Here is a 17,509-nt window from a genome sequence, read left to right on the forward strand (position 1 = left end):
TCGTGCTTCTGGGGGGAGGGGGGAGGACCCTGTAAGATAGTTACCACGGGCAGAGGGAAGTCTTGGAGGGCAGCAGTTCAACCGCCTTGTAACCCTTTTCTTCAGATCAGCCGTTTGCTAGAGGTCCCTGGGGTCTCGCCTCTCCACGGACAGGGTTCCCCAGGGCAGCAGGCTGCCGGCTCGCCTGTCCCCCGCCCAGCCCGGTGCCGGCAGCAAGGCTCGTGCAGGAGCCTGGACGTACAGCTGCCCTCTCTCTCGGGGACCCCCAGGCCCGCAGCCCTGCCTCCCACAGGCCCTGGCACCCTTCCATCTAAGGCGCTGGCCCCTCTGTGTCACCTTTCCCACCAGCTCCGGACACGCAGCCTGTCCTCCGGCAGCTGCCAAGAGCTCCTCCTTCACCGTCTTTTATCTGTCCCCAAGTAAAGCCAACAGGTGGGGACGAGGGTGGAGGTGGTCAGCTTGTTCCATCTATGGGTCTGAGGCTTCGAGACTTCTGGTTTCTCTTCAGCTATGAAAAGGGTTACCCTGGGCACCGGCCCAGAGTCTCCCCTCCTAATGGACTTCGCCCCGTGAATTTGCAGTGTTGGGCAGGACAACTTCTGGCACTTGCAAGTCCCACGATTTCTTCGGTAATTTTGAGGGTGGGGGGAGGGACATGAAACCATCTTAGCTTAGCTTCCTGTCTGTGAATGTCCCTATGGTGTATTGTGTGTTTTAACAAATGATTTACACTGTTGCTGTAAAAGTGAATTTGGAAATAAAGTTATTACTGATTAAGTAAGGTCTCTGTGCGTGGATTCGAAGCAGAAGATGATTCAGGATGTAGGATTTGCGAGTCTTTTCCCAACCTGAGAATTTGGCTCGGAACAGGAATGTCACGGTTGCTAAAACCTGGACATCAGAATTTAGCAGCTCTCTCCAGAGCCCTGGAGGTGCAAGAGGAGTCCTCAGACTTCTTCGTTCTGAGTTGATTCTCCGACTCCGCTGCTCGCCAACCATCCCGGTCCAACTCAAAGGGCAGTACCCGTGGGGCTGACCTCCGAGCCCGTCAGACCCGCGCCCGCATACTGCGACCTGCCGAGGCTGGGCTAGGCGGAGGAGAGAGTCTTCTGTCCCTAGGCCGGCCAGCCAGCTGAGTGAATGGCTTACGGAGCGGCTTCCTCTCCCCTTTGGGTCCTTACTTAGGTGGGGGAAGAGGTCTGCTACATCAGGACCGGGACACCAGGTAGCCCTCAGCAATGCCACAAAGAAAACCGAAACAGAAAACCGTAACCTGTTGTATTATTTAGTAATTAGGTCAACGTCCTAACAAGGAACCCTTAGGTCTTCATACAAAATTGCAAGACTCGTTTTCTTCCCCCCAGCCCCCTTGCTTGAGCCCCTGCGGGCAGAAGCTCCCACAGGGCAGATCCTCACTGTGGCCAGCGAAGCGAGAGGGCAGCCAGAGCCCCGCTGCCCGCGCACTCACGGCGATCTGTCGGGCCGGGGCTTCCCGGGCTCCATCACCAGGACTGCCGGGAGAAGGAAGGAAGGAGAGTAGAGGGATCACGCCTGCCCACTTACTTGTCTTATACAAAGAGGATCCAGAACTTAGCCACCTCAGAAAAATGTTACAAAATACACATTCTCATTGACCCCAACCCCAGGGAGGGGAAAAAAACACCCCAACAAAAGACGGAGAGGGGTGAAATCTCCGTTTAGAATTCAGCCATTTAGAAGAGATATAAAATGTCACACTGCTGGTCTCCCTGGAGAAAGGCACATCAAGAGGCGATGATCACTTACAACCAACAAAAAGATTATCTACAGAGATCCCCCGTCCTCCAGGCACCCCTCACCTCCCCTGACGACAGCCTCTCCCTAGTGACCATCAGGTGACCCCCGCCAGGTGGCCGGAGACACAATGGAGACTCCCGAAGGTTCGGAGCCAGTCCGGGCACGCAGAGAACTGCTCGGCAGGGCAGGGCCCTAGGCTGCCGCCACCGCCATGCAGAGCCCGTCCAACGTCAAGGAAAGCCTGGCAACACAACATTCTGTGACTTTTTTTTTTATTATTTTTTTTTCAATTTTTCCTTCCTTTTTTTTTTTTTTAAGCACTAGTCTGTGCTTTGCGAACAGAATCAAGACATTAACAAAGATCAGCTTCTCTGAAGAAAAGCATTTCTATAGAACAAAGACAGCTACATGTTTCGCTGCCAATACACAGCTCAAAGCAGGAAAAGAAAATATTTACAAAATACAAGGTTTTTTTTTCCATTTTTGTTTTTGTTTTTTTTTTTTTTAACAATGCTAAAAGGGTTATTCAGAATTTTCAACCTTATAAATAGAAGAAGCACTTTATGCATAGGGATATGGTGCATTATTGTTTTTTAAAGAAACAATGACAAACTCTTTAACTTGCAAACAGAATCAAAAAAATCACTAATGTTGAAAATTGTGAAAAAACCCCAACCATTAAGCAGTTTGTCTACTATTTTTATACGATTACAAAATGGCAACAAAAAAAAAAATAAAAATAAAAATAAAGAAGTCCTTATTGCCCCCCCTCTTGGTGATGTGATCATACATGAGACAGGCACAAGGTTAACCAAGGGGGGTGGTGAGGGAGCGATGGGAACCACAGCTAGGACCAGACAACGTTCCACAGGCCAGGGGAGCGTGGGAGGGGAGAGGCCTAATTGACACCGACAGGGGACTGGATGTGAAGGAAACGGGACTAAATGCATCCGTGACAAGAGAATCACACAGGGGAGATGGCTGCTCGTGTCCCTGACCCCCGCGTTTGCACAGGAGTGGGCCAGAGGTGAAGTAGCCCTAACCCTACCTTCCCAGATGAGGACAGGTGGTAAAAACGTCCGAGTGGAAGGACTGTGTGTACAGGGATGTGGATGGTGTCAGGGAGCAGACAGGGCACGAAGGGGCAGGCTGGGGACCTGAGCAGCCGCAGCCTAGGTTACTGCAGTTAAGGAGTCAAAACAGAGATGACCGAATGCAGAGGAAACCCGAACTAGGTCTCCAAGATCTGGATGACAAGGGGAAGCCATTCTGTCAACTGAGAGCTCAGTGAGAACAGGCGGCAGTTATGGCCAAGAGGCTCCGATGGGGGTGCTCTGGCACAGATGGCCAAGGGGGACCCAGCCACCGATGGGAGGGGAGGGGCAAGGGGAGGAGCCCAGAGCGCACTGTTCTCCCCCATGCGAACCGAGGGCGGTCACGCTGAGCTGGAGCTTTCCACCCCCTCTGCCCACTTGGCCGGTCCACCCTGCCCACGGGTGCGAGGAGAGGGGGGACCATCTAACATCGCTAAGTCCAGTGATTCAACAGTGCAGAGGACGTGCCAGGACCAGGCCAGCAGGGTCTTATCCTGAACTTCTGTTTGCCAACTGGAGGAAGTGCTCAGGTGTGTGTGACAACAAAACATGGAAACCAAAACCAAAACAAAACAAAAATCAAAACAAAACAAAAAAATACCAAAGTAGAATCTAAATTCCTTAAATTCACTAAAAACTGTGAAAATTTCCGGCATATGATGTTTGAATATCAAACGCAGAGATTTCTGAAGCTTTAATGCCAATAGTTAGTGAGTCTGTTTAGATTCTCGTTTCCCGCTCATCTGTGAGTGGGACGCTGAGCTGTGACCGTTGTCGCCAAATGCCGACTCTTGAGGGGGACAGCGGGAGGTGAGGTGGGGGCCACCTCCGCCTCTCGGCCAGTCTTGCTGCCTGAGGTGCGCCGAGTGCAGCGGGCTGCCCGTTCCTGCGCATCCAGCTGGTCCTCACACTCCGCCTGGGGGCTGTAGGCCAAGGGGAAGGTTCGCCGTTCCCACGGCTGGACGGACTGTGGGGGAGACAAACTGCCGCGGTGAGGAGCCAGGCCCGGCCTACACCCTGCCCCAAGGCCCTGCCCCAAAACGTGTGGACCGGAGTCCAAGACTAGTCCCTTGAGAGTTCCTGGAGTGGTCCAGGGAGACCCCTCGGAGTGGACGCCTGTTCCATGGTCCCTTCAGAAGATCAATTTTAAGTGCAGCCCCTTTAAAATGGGGAGGGGGAGGCATAAGATGCAGCCCCGTCCCCATTCCGTCCCCGACCCCGCCGACCCCCACGCAGAGGCTGCAGCCCCCACCTGCTCATCCAGCCCCAGCTCCGGTGTGGAACAACGGGTGTCTTCACTGGCTAGGTGTCGGAGCGCGTCCCGAGCCACAGGGGTGAGCGGCGCCGAGTGCAGTTCCGGGCTGATGGGGCTCCTCGGGGACTGGCCGTGGGAGAACTCCGACAGAGAGTGGCTACTGCTGACATCAGGGGAGGCGGGCTGGGGGGTGGAGGGGTTGGCACTGCCCAGCTGGGGAGTTGTCCGGCCATCTGATGACCTGTAAGACCTGGACACCAAGGAGTGCAAATCTCAGTGCCCCGGGGAACAGGGAATTATTCGAAGGCTGATTTTGGGGGGCTGGGGAGGAGGCATGAAAAGAACATCCCAACCAGAGGAGCTGAGGTAGACGGACACGAACAGTGCTTTCCCGGGAACCGTAAAGCCCCTCGTTCCCTCCCCCAGCTGTGTGCCGGCGCAGGCCCACGGTACGACCATCTTAAGAACTGGGTGCACCTAGCGTCCTGAGAGAAAAGCCACGGCGGAACAATGCCAGGGGCTCATCTCTGGCACAGCGCCCAGTGAATTCACAGGGAAGGGAAATTCCTCTAGGCTCTGAGGGGAAAAAAAGCAAAGACAAGAGCCCTAAATCTTTCTGAGATTCCTGAGGGTTTAGCTTCCAGTTCTTTCAAGCAGGACCACAACCCCCCATATTCCACTGTCCCAAGGAGGGTTAAACTGTGGTGAGGCCTCCAAAGCTCCTCTAGTTAAGTCACCACAACCCTCAACTGGCCCCCTAATGCCACAGACAGCCACGACCCGGAGCCCAGGAGACCATGCAAGTTTGCCACAACTGGACAGCGACCCCACTGCTCAGCAAGGATCCAGCCACGTGACCCTCATACCCTCATGAGTCCCAACGAACAGCCGGGAACGTCTGCGTTCTTGACCCTCGCCAGCAGATGCATACGCACAGCGACTGAGGGGCAGGGCAACCCCACGGACGCGGCGCCCAACCCCCCGCCCACCCTCCCTTCACAGGCCGGGGGACCTGTGCCTGCCCCGTCACCTGCTGCCCCGCCGCTGGGGTGGCACACTCGTGGTCCACAGCCACCGAGCCCTCTCCATCTCCTCACATTTGGCATGAAGGGCGGCGAAGGCTGCGTCAGACAGGTCCTCGACCTGCAAGAGAGCAGCCTCACTAGCCCCCCATCCTCCAGGAAGCCGAGTCCAAGTTTGGCTGGAGCAATTCTAGAATCAGCCCCAGCCCTTACTAGGCTCTTCCCCATCAGGACAGGAACACAGTGAGCCTGTACTTGACACCCACAGGTTTTTGAGGCACTTGGGGTGTGTGCGTGCGTGTCCTTCTGAGAGAGAATGACCCTGCTGTTACCTCCTCATTTTCCTCGTCAGGACTCCCCTTCAGAGACCGAAGATCAACCTCCCGCCAACTGCAAAATCAAAAAGGGACAACTGTGAGAGAGCAGGGCCGCCGGGCAGGGTGAGTGTGTCTGCGCCAGAGCGAGCGCTGGGCGCCTGTGGACGGCCCTGCCCTCCGCCCCGGCGGCCCGAGGCCAACGCAGGCCAAGGAACGGCTTACACCAACGGACTGCTACCCATCTACCCAATTTCCCAAGTTGTCAACAAAAGCTGGGAATAAAGATTCACAGGTGAAATCCTGTTTTGATGAGGACAACAAACTCACTGTTTGCAAACCTACTGTGCTGTCAAACAAACACGGCTACAGCCAGCACGCGGCCGGAGGTCTGGTTGGTACTCTTATTAACGGAATGAGAACGATACGCAGAAACAATTTCACTCCTATCAGGGAAGAATTTCTCTTAAAGAGAAGACAAAACCTAAGGCCAGGACCCAAAGCTCGGGGACAAAAGAGGGGAAAAGGCAGTAGCGGGAAGAAGAGGGTGAGGAGCCAATTAGCGAGGGCCTCTACCTGGGAGTAAGGATTTCCTTGTATTGTAGTTTCTCCACCCGAGTTGTTGCAGCAACAGACATCGGGATGACAATGTTGTTAATGTCGAATGAGCTCTCTCCCCTTCTCCTCCTCACTGGCTGCTGTAAGACAAAGGCGAATTTAAAAGGGAGGCGCAATTCTGCAAACATCAAATCCTACACCCAAGACACACAACCGGCTGGCCAGCACAGGCACCTGGGCCTCGGGCCTCGGGCCCCGCTACCCGCACTGGGGATGAGGTCTCCCTCCCACTTGGACGTCCCCTCAGGAGAGCCGCCAGGTGGCCCCACGGAGGCCCTCCTGCTCCCGAGTCTCTTCCTTCATGGGCTCACTCGCAAGAAGACTTCTACTGAATTTTGCAGGGGTGAGCACCCTGGGGCCTCAAGTCAGGTGCTGTGGTTCTGACTCCCCCACATACACCCTAACTACCCCCTCCTTCAGAGTTGTCCTTTCTGCTTTCCCTTGCTATCTCTATCACCCGGACCTTTAGTAGCTCCTAAAACCAATGCTTCACTAAGCCTAGTGCACTCTTCAGGTTAGAAAGGGGAGTCCCCTTATCCTGAAAAGATCCTGGAGGACAGGCCCAGCTCAACGGATCATCTAACCTTGGACGTCATGAAAGCACCTCCTCCTTGTAGATGTGAACTCTTCAGCTAAGTCCGTACCCACCATCTGCTCAGCCCTATGGGATTTCCCCTCTTTTTGACTATTATATACTTGTGGAAGAGTGGAGAGCTTTCTAGCTCTAGTGGAGCTGAGTGGAGGGAAACAGAGGAAGAGGACCTGGACCTGGCTACACAGCTCAGACTCTTGGAGAACGGAGACTTGCTTCTACAGGTTGAGAAGATCAAACTCTTAGGAAAGAAGACTGACAAGGGTCCAGTATCAGAGGAGGAGGTGAGCATCTACAGCAGCTCGGAGGCCAGAGGAGGAATACAGGAGGGAGCTGAAGGCCTTGGTTGGTTTCTATGCCGCAGGAAAAGTCCACCTGCTGCTTGGGCCCAGACAGCAAAGAGCCCGCCCTGAAACAGACACTGGGGCTGGGCCGGGGGGCGCCAGAGGGCAACAGTGGGATGACACAGTTTGCCGCCACGGCAACGCAGCCGGAGACACCCAGGGGCTGCAATTCAAGGCCAAGGCCCAAGTGCGGTCAGCTCAGAGGGAAGGGGTCGGGGAAGCACGATGGGGAAGATGCTGTCCCTTACAACTAACCACCCTGCTCTCTCTCTGTTCCTGGAGGGCGAGACAGGATTGATTCAACCCCTTACGTCAGGACATTCTGAGAACGCTGACAGGCAGCGCTTCCTGGGCCAGGACTTGAGCTGCTGTCGCCTCTCACCTCAGCCTACTACACTGTCTTTTTCACCCCCATTTCCTTCTCTATCAAATGAGAACAGATGGCCTCTGCCTCACAAATTTGGGGTAACTGTTTAACCAAAATGGTCGAAGAGAATTCTGCAAATCTTGCCCCGCTGAGCTCTGTAGCTCAGGCTTAGTGACCTCATACCCCAAAGCCTCTGCCACTGTCCCATCTCTGCTGAAAGGACACACCCCACTACCGGAAGTGTGCCTCATGGAAGCCTCAAGAGAGAGCTCTCCCTGTAGCTTAGTCAAGAATGAATGTGAAGCTTGCAGAAACAGGTGTGTGTTTTCCCTGCATCTTCTTGGGCCTGCTGTTAGCACCTTCAAGGGAAAGAGGTGGGAGTGGGCTGAGGACAACACCCTTTATGCAGTTTACTTAACCATGCAAAGCCTCAGCTTCCCCGCCTACAGAATAAGAATCCTTAATATCACTGATCTACATTTCAAAGGGCATTATCAGGATTGAATGAGATAATATGGGAAAAGCAAGCAGCATAGACACAGTGAAGACGATTTTATTATCACTATCACTATTACCATAATTACCGTAGAAAGGACCCGTCAGTGGGCACCAAGAAACTCTAGGAGCACGCGCTGAGGAGGCACACACTGAGGAATTAAAGTATGAGAAAGAAACCAGCGGGAAACGTGTGTCTGGAATGGCTGTGCCAACAGCTCTCAGGGATGGAGCGAGGCCCTGCCTTCTCCCCTCCCTTCCAGGACCCCTCACGGCAGGGCCTGTTCTCGGGGCTCCAGCTACACTCACCGGGAGAGTAAAAATAAGGAAATGGAATGCCTCCAATGCTCCTAAGTCTCGGTCCTCTACCGCTCCTCTCAGGTGAACTTCTGGAACCAACAGGATTAGAGCCATGCTACTGCTGAGTTCTGGGTGAGACCTAGCCCCACAGATCTGGAATAGTCCATAGGCCACCTTCAGGGTCTGTCTCAGCATCAAGCTTTCCACCATGGAAAACAGAAGGTCAAATACCACCCCTCTGACTTAAAGATGACACATCGTGGCGGGCTGAGCCCCCGCAAATGCCCTGGGTCTCAAATCCCACTCCCTACACTGTCCTCCAGAGCCACCCGAGGAGCGGTAACTGCAGAGGGGCCGTCGGGCCAACCCCACGCAGGTACTTACAGACGCGCTGGCTGTCACCTGCGGGCTGGAGCTGGTGGGCGCCGACGTGTCTGAGGAGGTGGAGAGCTGTCGCACCAAGGGGCTGTGCGGGGCATGCTGGGCGGCCGCCAAGTAGCTGGGACTGCTCATGTCTGGGTGATGCTTTAACACTGCAGACGTCAACAACAAAGAGGAATACGTGGTTACCTCACCGGCCCTGCGGCCAGCACGGGCCACAAGCGCCAGCAACACACAGTTAGAGCCAACGCGCTTCCTAAGCCTAGAGGATAAAAAGGTGAAGCAGACTGGGCGGCGGAAGGTAGGGGGCTGGGCAGGGGTGCTGCAGCAGTAAGAAGTGACCTGCATTTAGAAGCAGTAGGGTCCCTCTACTCTGCCTTGCTAGGAAGTGAAGGAGCCCAAAGCTGGGGGCAATTAAGAGAAGCCCAGGCTGCCCCAGAAAGCCCTGAGCAGAGGCAAATGCAGGCAGAGGTGCCGGGCCTGGCCCTACCTTCACTTCTCTCAGATGAATGGTCTCGCAATCTCATTTTGCTGGGGCTGGGGTCATGCGCAGGTGGCGGCGGGCTGAGCAAGCGCTCTGCTTTTGGCGCTGTCACTCGCTCTACCACGGGCGCGGCCCCCACATGGTCTAAGTGCTGCCTGTGGGTCCTGTCAGGCCGGACTGGGTGATGGGGCAGCTCTGAAGAGGGGAACAGAAAAGGAGCTGTGAAATCTTCTCTCAATCTTTTATGTGAGTTCCGAGCTCGAGTTCTCTCTAGGCCAATGGTAAGACACCCAGGGCAGGAGAGGCCTCTGGGACTGACGCTCCTAGCAGACAGCACAGAGGGCCAGGCCAGGCCAGGCAGCCCACAGGGCCCTCAACCAGAGAATGTGACTTCAGGCTACAGGAGACAGCCTGCCCACAGATGGAAACAATGTCATGCCATGGCTAGCTGTTCGTCCAGCACTGTGGGTCTTGCCCCGAGATGCATGGTGTCTGCAAGAGCTTTCAAAGTCCATCTGAGAACATCCGAGACAAGTAGAAGTAGACGGTGAGCTGAATTTGTATCAGTCAACTGCCTCTCCCAACCCCAAGATACTGCCACAGCAAATCAGTAACTTGAGAATATAAAAGGAATACAGAAATAACCGGAGGCCGACTCCCGGGTCCCCTAAAACTTACTGGCTGTTGTTAGGAAGGAGTTGACCAACTTGTGCCTGTCTTTACGAGTTGGATCTGGCAGGCTGCCTGGCATGGGTGCTCTGTGCTTAAGTGAAAACTTTTTGGGAGGTTTGATTTTGTCAAAAGGCTTGTTCTGCCACTGAGATTTCAGCATGCTCTGGAAGTGCAGGCTTGTGGGAACATCTGCAAGAAAGATGAAACGCTGCAGATTAGTCCAGACACCTGGTCTCCGGGCTCCTCTCTCAAGAAGGGAGATGTGTTCACACGTAACCCGGGCTCTCCAGTGGGCGAGGATCTACATCACACCTTTCTTTTATGTGCCCAGTGGCAGGATGACCCGGCAGGGCAAGCACTGTCCTGTGGAAGATCTGTTTATCTGAACTTTACTGAAGGCATTCTTTTATTCACAAGCAAGTCACTTTTACATGTTCAAGTTAAACAAATACGCCATCTAAAAACACCTTTTGGTAGATCAATGGAGTTTTCTTTGTTCATGTTGTCTACGAAGTATGTTAAACTTTATTGGTTCAAAAGATTGATGAACATCCTGCTTCTATTCTTCTAGAGACTAAAACATTTAAACCTAATACTATTAACACAGTTAATCAGGATATATTCATTCAATAAATACTTATTGCCTACTGAGTATTACTCCCCCCTCCCTTCCTTCCTAGCTCCTCACCTCCCACCTGGAGACTTCTTTTTTGCTGATTAGTTAATATTCGACATCAAAAATTAATCTTTTAAACTATAATTTTTACCACTTTGGTTTACCATTTCTTGGATCTTTCCATTTTCTTAGCTCCATTTTTTATTTTCCTAAGAATGTATCCTTGAGTAATTTCTTTAGAAAAAGTATTTCCAGACTGAAACCATTTTTCTCTGACCTTAAAAGCTTCTCTCTACTTTATTCTAACATTCAGTGCTGCAGATAAAATGGAAGTGGATTCTTCCTTAATTGTAGGTGGTTTTTTTCTTCTTTTAAGCTTTTCCAAAAAACTCAAATACAAAAAAGCTTGTCGTGTATTACGCTGACTCTACAGGTCAATCTGGGGAGAAATGCCTTCTACTCTGCCATCAACACCAAGTCTCTCAATCCATGAATGTGGTATATCTATTTATTTAGGTTTTCTTAAATTTTCTCTCAGCAGTGTTTGACAGTTTTCATTTTACAGGTCTTATACTTGAGAATTGACTTAAAGTATGTATTTCATTTGATGTAAGCATCATTATGCTCCTTTTTAAAAAGACAAAACAGGTACAGAGAGGTGAATTAGCTGTTTGAGGTTTTACAGTTTAGTAAGTCAACCAACATTCAAACTTAGGTTTGTAGAACCCTAGAGCCCACACTCTCAGCCACTACACCATGAGATTATTTTTTGGTCTAGAGAACGGAGAGGTTTAATTCTGAGGTGGAATGAGAGATTTCTCAAATTATTGGCAAAGAAGTAGAGTACAGGATATTTTTGAAGGGAGTTCTGTAGTGTAAAAACGTTTAAACACTCTTTCCTACAGTATATACCATGGATCTCATGACACTTTAAGAACAAATTTGAACACTGGGCTTCTCAGGTCTGGAATGAACATATATATCCCTGAATGAGTAAAATAGTTCTGTTCTCAGGGATGCTTTTCCCCAATGGGCAAGCAGCCTCAGCATCAGACATTATTTTCCAGTTCTGAGAATAGACCACTGGACCTTATGGCAGTCAAACAAATTAGGAAAACTACTGAAATTTTAAAGATAATAAACATTTGCTGTATGTCCAAGTATTGAGATATAGTATGTGAGGACAGTGCTGTCTTCTGAAAATTTTTTTGCATAATCATTCCTTCTTTTCCACACTTAAAAACAAATTCACCTATCCCAACCTTCAAAGATAAATGTCAGCTTTCAGCAACCTCAAAGTTGGGGAGATACCAACCAGACCAAGGATGTTGGATCTCATGGTGTTCCCAGCCCTTCCACTCCTCCCCTAAGCCCCTCAATAAAATGGTTTGATTCCCCCCACCCTCCCAACGAAGGTCAAATGTTTAAAAAAAGGATTTCCCATTAATAAACAATCAAGAATTGAGTTGAGGTTATTAACGGTAAATATTTTTTGCTGCAATTCAAAATGGTTAGGGAAAAAGGTGTGTAGGAAATAAAGCACTGTCTGGAGGCACTCTGAAAGCTGGGCTAAGCTGGAATGTCTAAAAGCCCCAGAAAGGGGGAAAACAACTCCTCTATATCCCAGGACACCTCTTGTCAACAGAAGAATTGGCAAGGTCTATATAATGGGACAACAGAAGCCTAATGATTTCATTTTTTCCTTGTACTTTCCCCAGTCATTGCTCTCCCAAACCTGAAAATTAAGCCAGGAAAAAAAGGAGGTAGGGAGGAATATACGCGATCTGATTTATAATGGAAACAGCACCAGACTAGAAATAAGTAGACCTGGATTCAGGTCCTAATTCCTTCACTGAGTAGAAGGCGAAAACAAGAACAAACCACTTAGCTGGGCAGGCACATCCCAGCACACATGCTCCAGCTCTCCCCTCCTTTGCTGCAGACAAAAACTTAAAAAATCTTCACACTCTTTACCCTATTGTACCCCAAGACCTCAGATTCATCTTTAAAAATTACAGAGTCCAGAAAGCAACTATCAATCAGAGTAAGCACAAGAGACGACACTATTTGTTACTGCTAGACTAGACTAGACTGCTGAGTCTCTCCATTCTTAACACATTACATCAGACTCCAGGACCATACCTAATCCCCTCCCCTCACCTGAACGCTCTGAAGCAGAAGCTGCTACAATTGAAGACTACCACCCTATGCCCTGGAGTTGACGTATTAAGCAGAATCAAGAGCAATTTCCCCTATAAACCCACTGAATAAGCAGTTAGGGATAATAAACTGCTGAAAGAACTCAGGCTGCTATACTTTGCTAGAAGTTTGCTGTGTGTTTAACTCCTCTCATATAAGAATGAACAGGAAGTCAGTTAAATCCCCCAGTCAATGAACAAAAATGATCTCTTAGGAATTGCTGGTCTAAGTTCATGCTCTAAGTAGTAAGTAATAACACCTGAGATCCATGTTGCACTAAAGCTCTGAAACGGATTAGATATGCAGGACCTGAAAGTAAGCAATGAAAGGGTATGAAAGAGAATACAACAGGGATCCATTCAGCCAGAAGACTTCACACATTCCATACCCGCACAGGCCATGCCATTAAAGTGCCATCATCAGAGAAGAGGGAGCAGATGCTTGATCAGGTCAATAACAGGAAAACAGAAGTGTTAGAACAGGAAATAGGAAATAGGAAACTAACATCATTTTAAGTTACTATTTCCTCAGACAAAATGAAAAGACCTTGACTTCACGCTCACTGGGGTCTGACATTCCACGTTGCACTTGACTGTTCTGCTCATTATGTTCCACCATTTTCTCAAGCAAATTTTCTAGGGTTGTTTTTATAATACTCACTTCCTCCTCCTGCTGGTAAACTGCGGTAGCCTCACATACACCAGTCTTGGTAAGCTCTCTCAAAACAGCATAGATCTTCAAGGCCAGCAGGTGGTGCTCTTATGAAGCTCAAACTCAAGTTAACATTCTTTCCACCAAGGTTTTAGACTTCCTCTACATTTCCAAGCTAAGGATTAACTGGCTTGATAAGGAAACAAGCTCCGAGGATCCTCCTAAGAGTACTAAAGAATTATCACACCCTAATGCCTCCACCTTGCCACCAGGCACCAAGCTCCTCAATTCTATCATCTCTAGACACTCTACTTAATGCGAATGGCTGAGGTGTGATCAAGAAGGGAGAAAGAACTCTAGGATTAAGAGTTGGAGTTGGTTCCCATCCTACCTACAAACTGATTAGGAAACATTAGTAAAACTACTTGAAAATCCTGCCATCTCTAAGCATCTTCTAGAGAACAGGCTGTAAAAGGGTGGCCCAGAGGTCAGGTCTGGTGCATGTATGTTTGACCCACATGCTGGCCACTAGTCTTCACTGTTACTATTCTACACAATGATACATGGGAAATCTCAATACTTAGAGGGGGTGCTATTCACACAGAATAATGGTGCCCTCTGGAGTTGGACATCTTTGTGAAAATTTTACAGTTTACAAACATTCTGAATGTGGTATTTGTTTGGATCAAAGCAAAATTATCCCAACAGGAACGGTATTAGATATGGTAACTGTGTCCCCGGGGTCAACCTACAGAAAGTCTAATTTATCCATAGGCAATTATGTTCATACATCCTACATGAAATAATAAAAAATATATATATATTCTCCTTTACAATCTTATAAGGAGATTTAATGACCAACTCTCTTGTCCAAACCCCAGTATCATGGTCAGGAGCTGTGTGAGACAGAGAGAGAGAGAGGAAAAGTATTTAAGGGCAGGCAGGAAAGTGAAAATGCTAATGACCAGAGAAAGGAGTCTCCACATCTTTCCTTCCTTTCTCCCTCAATGCTACCTATAGTTGCTTGAAACAGGATGGAGAAGGGAAGTGTAAGGGCACCAGTCTGTGAGGCAAACAGTCTGAGCATATGTGATTGGGGGAGGGGGAAGGCAATTCACAACTGTATACAGTAACGCTATTGACAAAGAAATGATCACCATGTTTATAAGCTGACATTCAGTGAGTATGGAAGAGGCCTTAACAGAATCAGAATATAACTACAGGCCTCAGGCTTCTTTATTCAAATACGAGACCATACAATTCAACACTGTGATCCTGCGAGAGTAACCCAAGAAATGTTCCTACGTTTTCCTGGTGGCTCCACCTGCAGTCAGAGCCTAGAAATGGGCAGAAAACTGGTTTCTCTTAATATCCTGGCTGGGAAGAAGCATACTACACAATGAAATGAAGGACAGGCATCAGATGACCCAAATTTGAATTCTAGAGCTATCTAAAACTCATCAGCCATTTAGCCTGAGATAAAGCACAACTTTTCTGAGCCTTTTCTTGATCTACCAAACTGAAGTTAACACCTTATGAGATTATTGAGAGAAGCAAATAAGAAAGGTGCTTTGTAAACCATAAAATGCTATACAAATAAAACCTTAAGTTATATGAGCTATAATCCAAATGGCAAGAGAAGGTAAAAACCAATGAACCCCGGAATCTGAAGTACACAGGAAGATGTGTTCTAAAGTTTATTTACTGCTCTACCACTCTCAACCTAAAATAGAACCCTGCCTAGCTTGCTATCCATATGGTCCAAAAGTTTATAAACTTTTTCTTAAAGGGACAGATGATAAATAATTTGGGCTTTGCAGGCCACACTATCTTTGTTTAGTCTGGGTTGCAACTATGTAATGTTCCTGCCGATCTAGCAGAAAAGCAGCCACTGACAAGATGTACACAAATGGGCTGTGTTCCAATAAAACTTTATTTATAAAAAACAATCATTACTAACACCTATCCTAGAGAATGCCCTCTTCTGTTTGACAGTTGATCAAACATTAAATCACTACAATCCCCTCCCCTTTAGCTGTTCTTCAAATGATTGAGTTCTTTTTTGCCTACCTAAATCCTGTAACTGCTCCAGGACTTGTTACCAGAACTCCCTTGACTAAGAAGGAGCTTGATCTAATATTCCTGATGCCATGTGACTTCTAGGAAAAGTGGAAATATTTAGTAGAAAACTTGGACCATATGGATAGCAAAGCTAGGCAGGGTTTTATTTCAGGGTCAGGAGCAACTTGAAAGGCTGGGGGGAAATCTCTCTCCTGGCAAGTTGCAATCTTTCAGTGGTACATTCTGGTCTGATGGATCTGCTGCACCCTATTTGCAAAATTCTGAGAGACTCTGTTGACTGAAACTGATACCTTGATAGCACCTGGGTTGTACCAGGATCCTGGCTGGCTTTCTTTCACTTTGAAGCCTTTAAGTCTCATTTAAGCTTTATATTCTGTGGCCTTTCTTACCATCTGGAAATGCTAGGACTGGGTGAACACAAGAGTCCAACTGGGAAAGGCGTTCCAACAGAGGGGCTTCATAGTGAATTTCTGGAGGCATGGTGACCGTGCTGCCTGAGCCACACAGTGCGCAGGAGGGGTTCACATCACAGCCAGAGCGCATTGTGCTGTTCCGATGAACCTGTGAAAAGCCAAACAAAACTGACAATTCAGTGTCTGATAAAACCCAGCTCTCTCTCATTATCCCAAAGATTCAGAAGGCTCTTTCTAGACTCCTATATGCCACTACTAACCGAAAGTTCAATTAGTTTGTTAAAAAAATCCCTTTTCTCCAACACATTAACCTTCAAAGTAATTAAGTAAACTTGCTTCTTCTTCAATGATGAAATCCAATTACTTGGAGCCGGGGCCCTAAGCATTACCTAGGTACCAAACTTGTGAGTTTAAAGCTACTGAAACTGTGCTGAGAACACCTTATAAAACCTGAATATTTCCACCATCTTGATGGTTTTCAATGGTCCCTGAGATGAACAGCTGGTGCCTGATTCCCAGATGGACATGACTTGCTCTCTCCAGCAATTTCATCCACCTAGGAGCCTGAATAACCAATCACACCTCTCTTGTTCTTTTCACAATTCCTTCTAAAGACTTTCAGGTGGTCTCAAACAAGGTGGCAAGTTTCGCTGGACTACACAGAACTCACTAGCTACATTTTAACCTAGCCTAAGATCCATGGTTATAAAGTTCATGGCTAAGTAATGAAAATGAATTTGGGGGCGCCTGGGTGGCTCAGTCGGTTAAGTGCGTCTGCCTTAGGCTCAGGTCGTGATCTCTCGGGGTCCTGGGATGGAGTCCCGCATCAGGCTCCTTACTCAGCGGGGAGTGTGCTTCTCCCTCTCCCCCCCTGCTCATGCTCGCTCGCTCTTTCTCTCAAATAAATAAATAAAAGCTTAAAAAAGAAAAAAAAGGCAATTTGGTAATGGTGAGTGTTCACACCATAGTCTTTATGTTAGATTAAATTCAAGGAGATAGGGCGCCTGGGTGGCTCAGTTGGTTAAGCGACTGCCTTCGGCTCAGGTCATGATCCTGGAGTCCCAGGATCGAGTCCCGCATCGGGCTCCCTGCTCGGCAGGGAGTCTGCTTCTCCCTCTGACCCTCCCCCCTCTCATGTGTTTGCTCTCTCATTCTCTCTCTCTCAAATAAATAAATAAAAAAATCTTTAAAAAAAAAAATAAATAAATAAATTCAAGGAGATAGAAATTATTCCCATTAAACTTCCTTTGTACAAATGTAAGCAGGCTAAGAAATAACCTCTCCTGCTAAGTCCACAGTGAAATGTAATCTAACTCTTCCAAAGACTTAATATTGGCGGGAAAAAAATGCTTTAAAAAAAAAAAAAGTTTGTTTTTTTTTTAAACAATTTTATGCTTTGGGGAGAAAACTTCAGAGGTCATGCTGAATGCAGGATTCCTAGACTCTAGTGTTAGGATGGACAAATCTGGCATGTGCCAAATCATAACCCATTAAAAAGTCATTTGGGCAGCATCCAGTCCTAGAAGAAAAGGACTTGCCTGTGGAACAGCACCATGAGAAGGGATGCTCTGAGCAAGGGTAGTATCATAATAAAAACAAAAGGGTAGCATGGAAACTGCTAGCGAAAAGCCTACAACAACTCCAAGAGCAGCATTCAGTTTCAGCACAAACCTCTCTTGAAAACTATTTGCCTTTACACACATGTACAGGAGAAAGATAAATATGAGAACAACATGGTCTTTATCAACATTCCCCAACTGCCTCCTTCATGCAACCACATAGATGGGTGGCATGCAAAGAAGCTCCTGTGAAGGTTAGACTGGGCACCTCGCAC

At 48.5% G+C, this 17,509-nt stretch overlaps 1 protein-coding gene across 5 annotated transcripts in view; it reads right to left on the reverse strand.

The window, feature by feature from the left end:
• Positions 1-2,031: 2,031 nt before the first annotated feature.
• KANSL1 (KAT8 regulatory NSL complex subunit 1) overlaps positions 2,032-17,509 on the reverse strand; it is a 179,392-nt gene continuing 163,914 nt past the window's right edge. For 4 of the 5 annotated variants that reach the window (XM_032429416.1, XM_032429413.1, XM_032429415.1 and 1 more), the window contains 9 exons: positions 15,652-15,823; positions 9,721-9,903; positions 9,049-9,237; positions 8,562-8,710; positions 6,038-6,159; positions 5,480-5,537; positions 5,156-5,268; positions 4,123-4,375; positions 2,032-3,837 (listed from right to left, as the gene is read on the reverse strand). In XM_032429416.1, coding sequence (XP_032285307.1) covers positions 3,610-3,837; positions 4,123-4,375; positions 5,156-5,268; positions 5,480-5,537; positions 6,038-6,159; positions 8,562-8,710; positions 9,049-9,237; positions 9,721-9,903; positions 15,652-15,823 — 1,467 coding nt within the window. In that variant the 3' untranslated portion in view covers positions 2,032-3,609. The remainder of the gene's footprint in view (positions 3,838-4,122; positions 4,376-5,155; positions 5,269-5,479; positions 5,538-6,037; positions 6,160-8,561; positions 8,711-9,048; positions 9,238-9,720; positions 9,904-15,651; positions 15,824-17,509) is intronic. The other variant, XM_032429417.1, reaches the window with a different exon arrangement.

This window comes from Phoca vitulina, unplaced genomic scaffold, assembly GCF_004348235.1.
Source record: "Phoca vitulina isolate PV1807 unplaced genomic scaffold, GSC_HSeal_1.0 scaffold41, whole genome shotgun sequence".
NCBI classification, from domain to species: domain Eukaryota; kingdom Metazoa; phylum Chordata; class Mammalia; order Carnivora; family Phocidae; genus Phoca; species Phoca vitulina.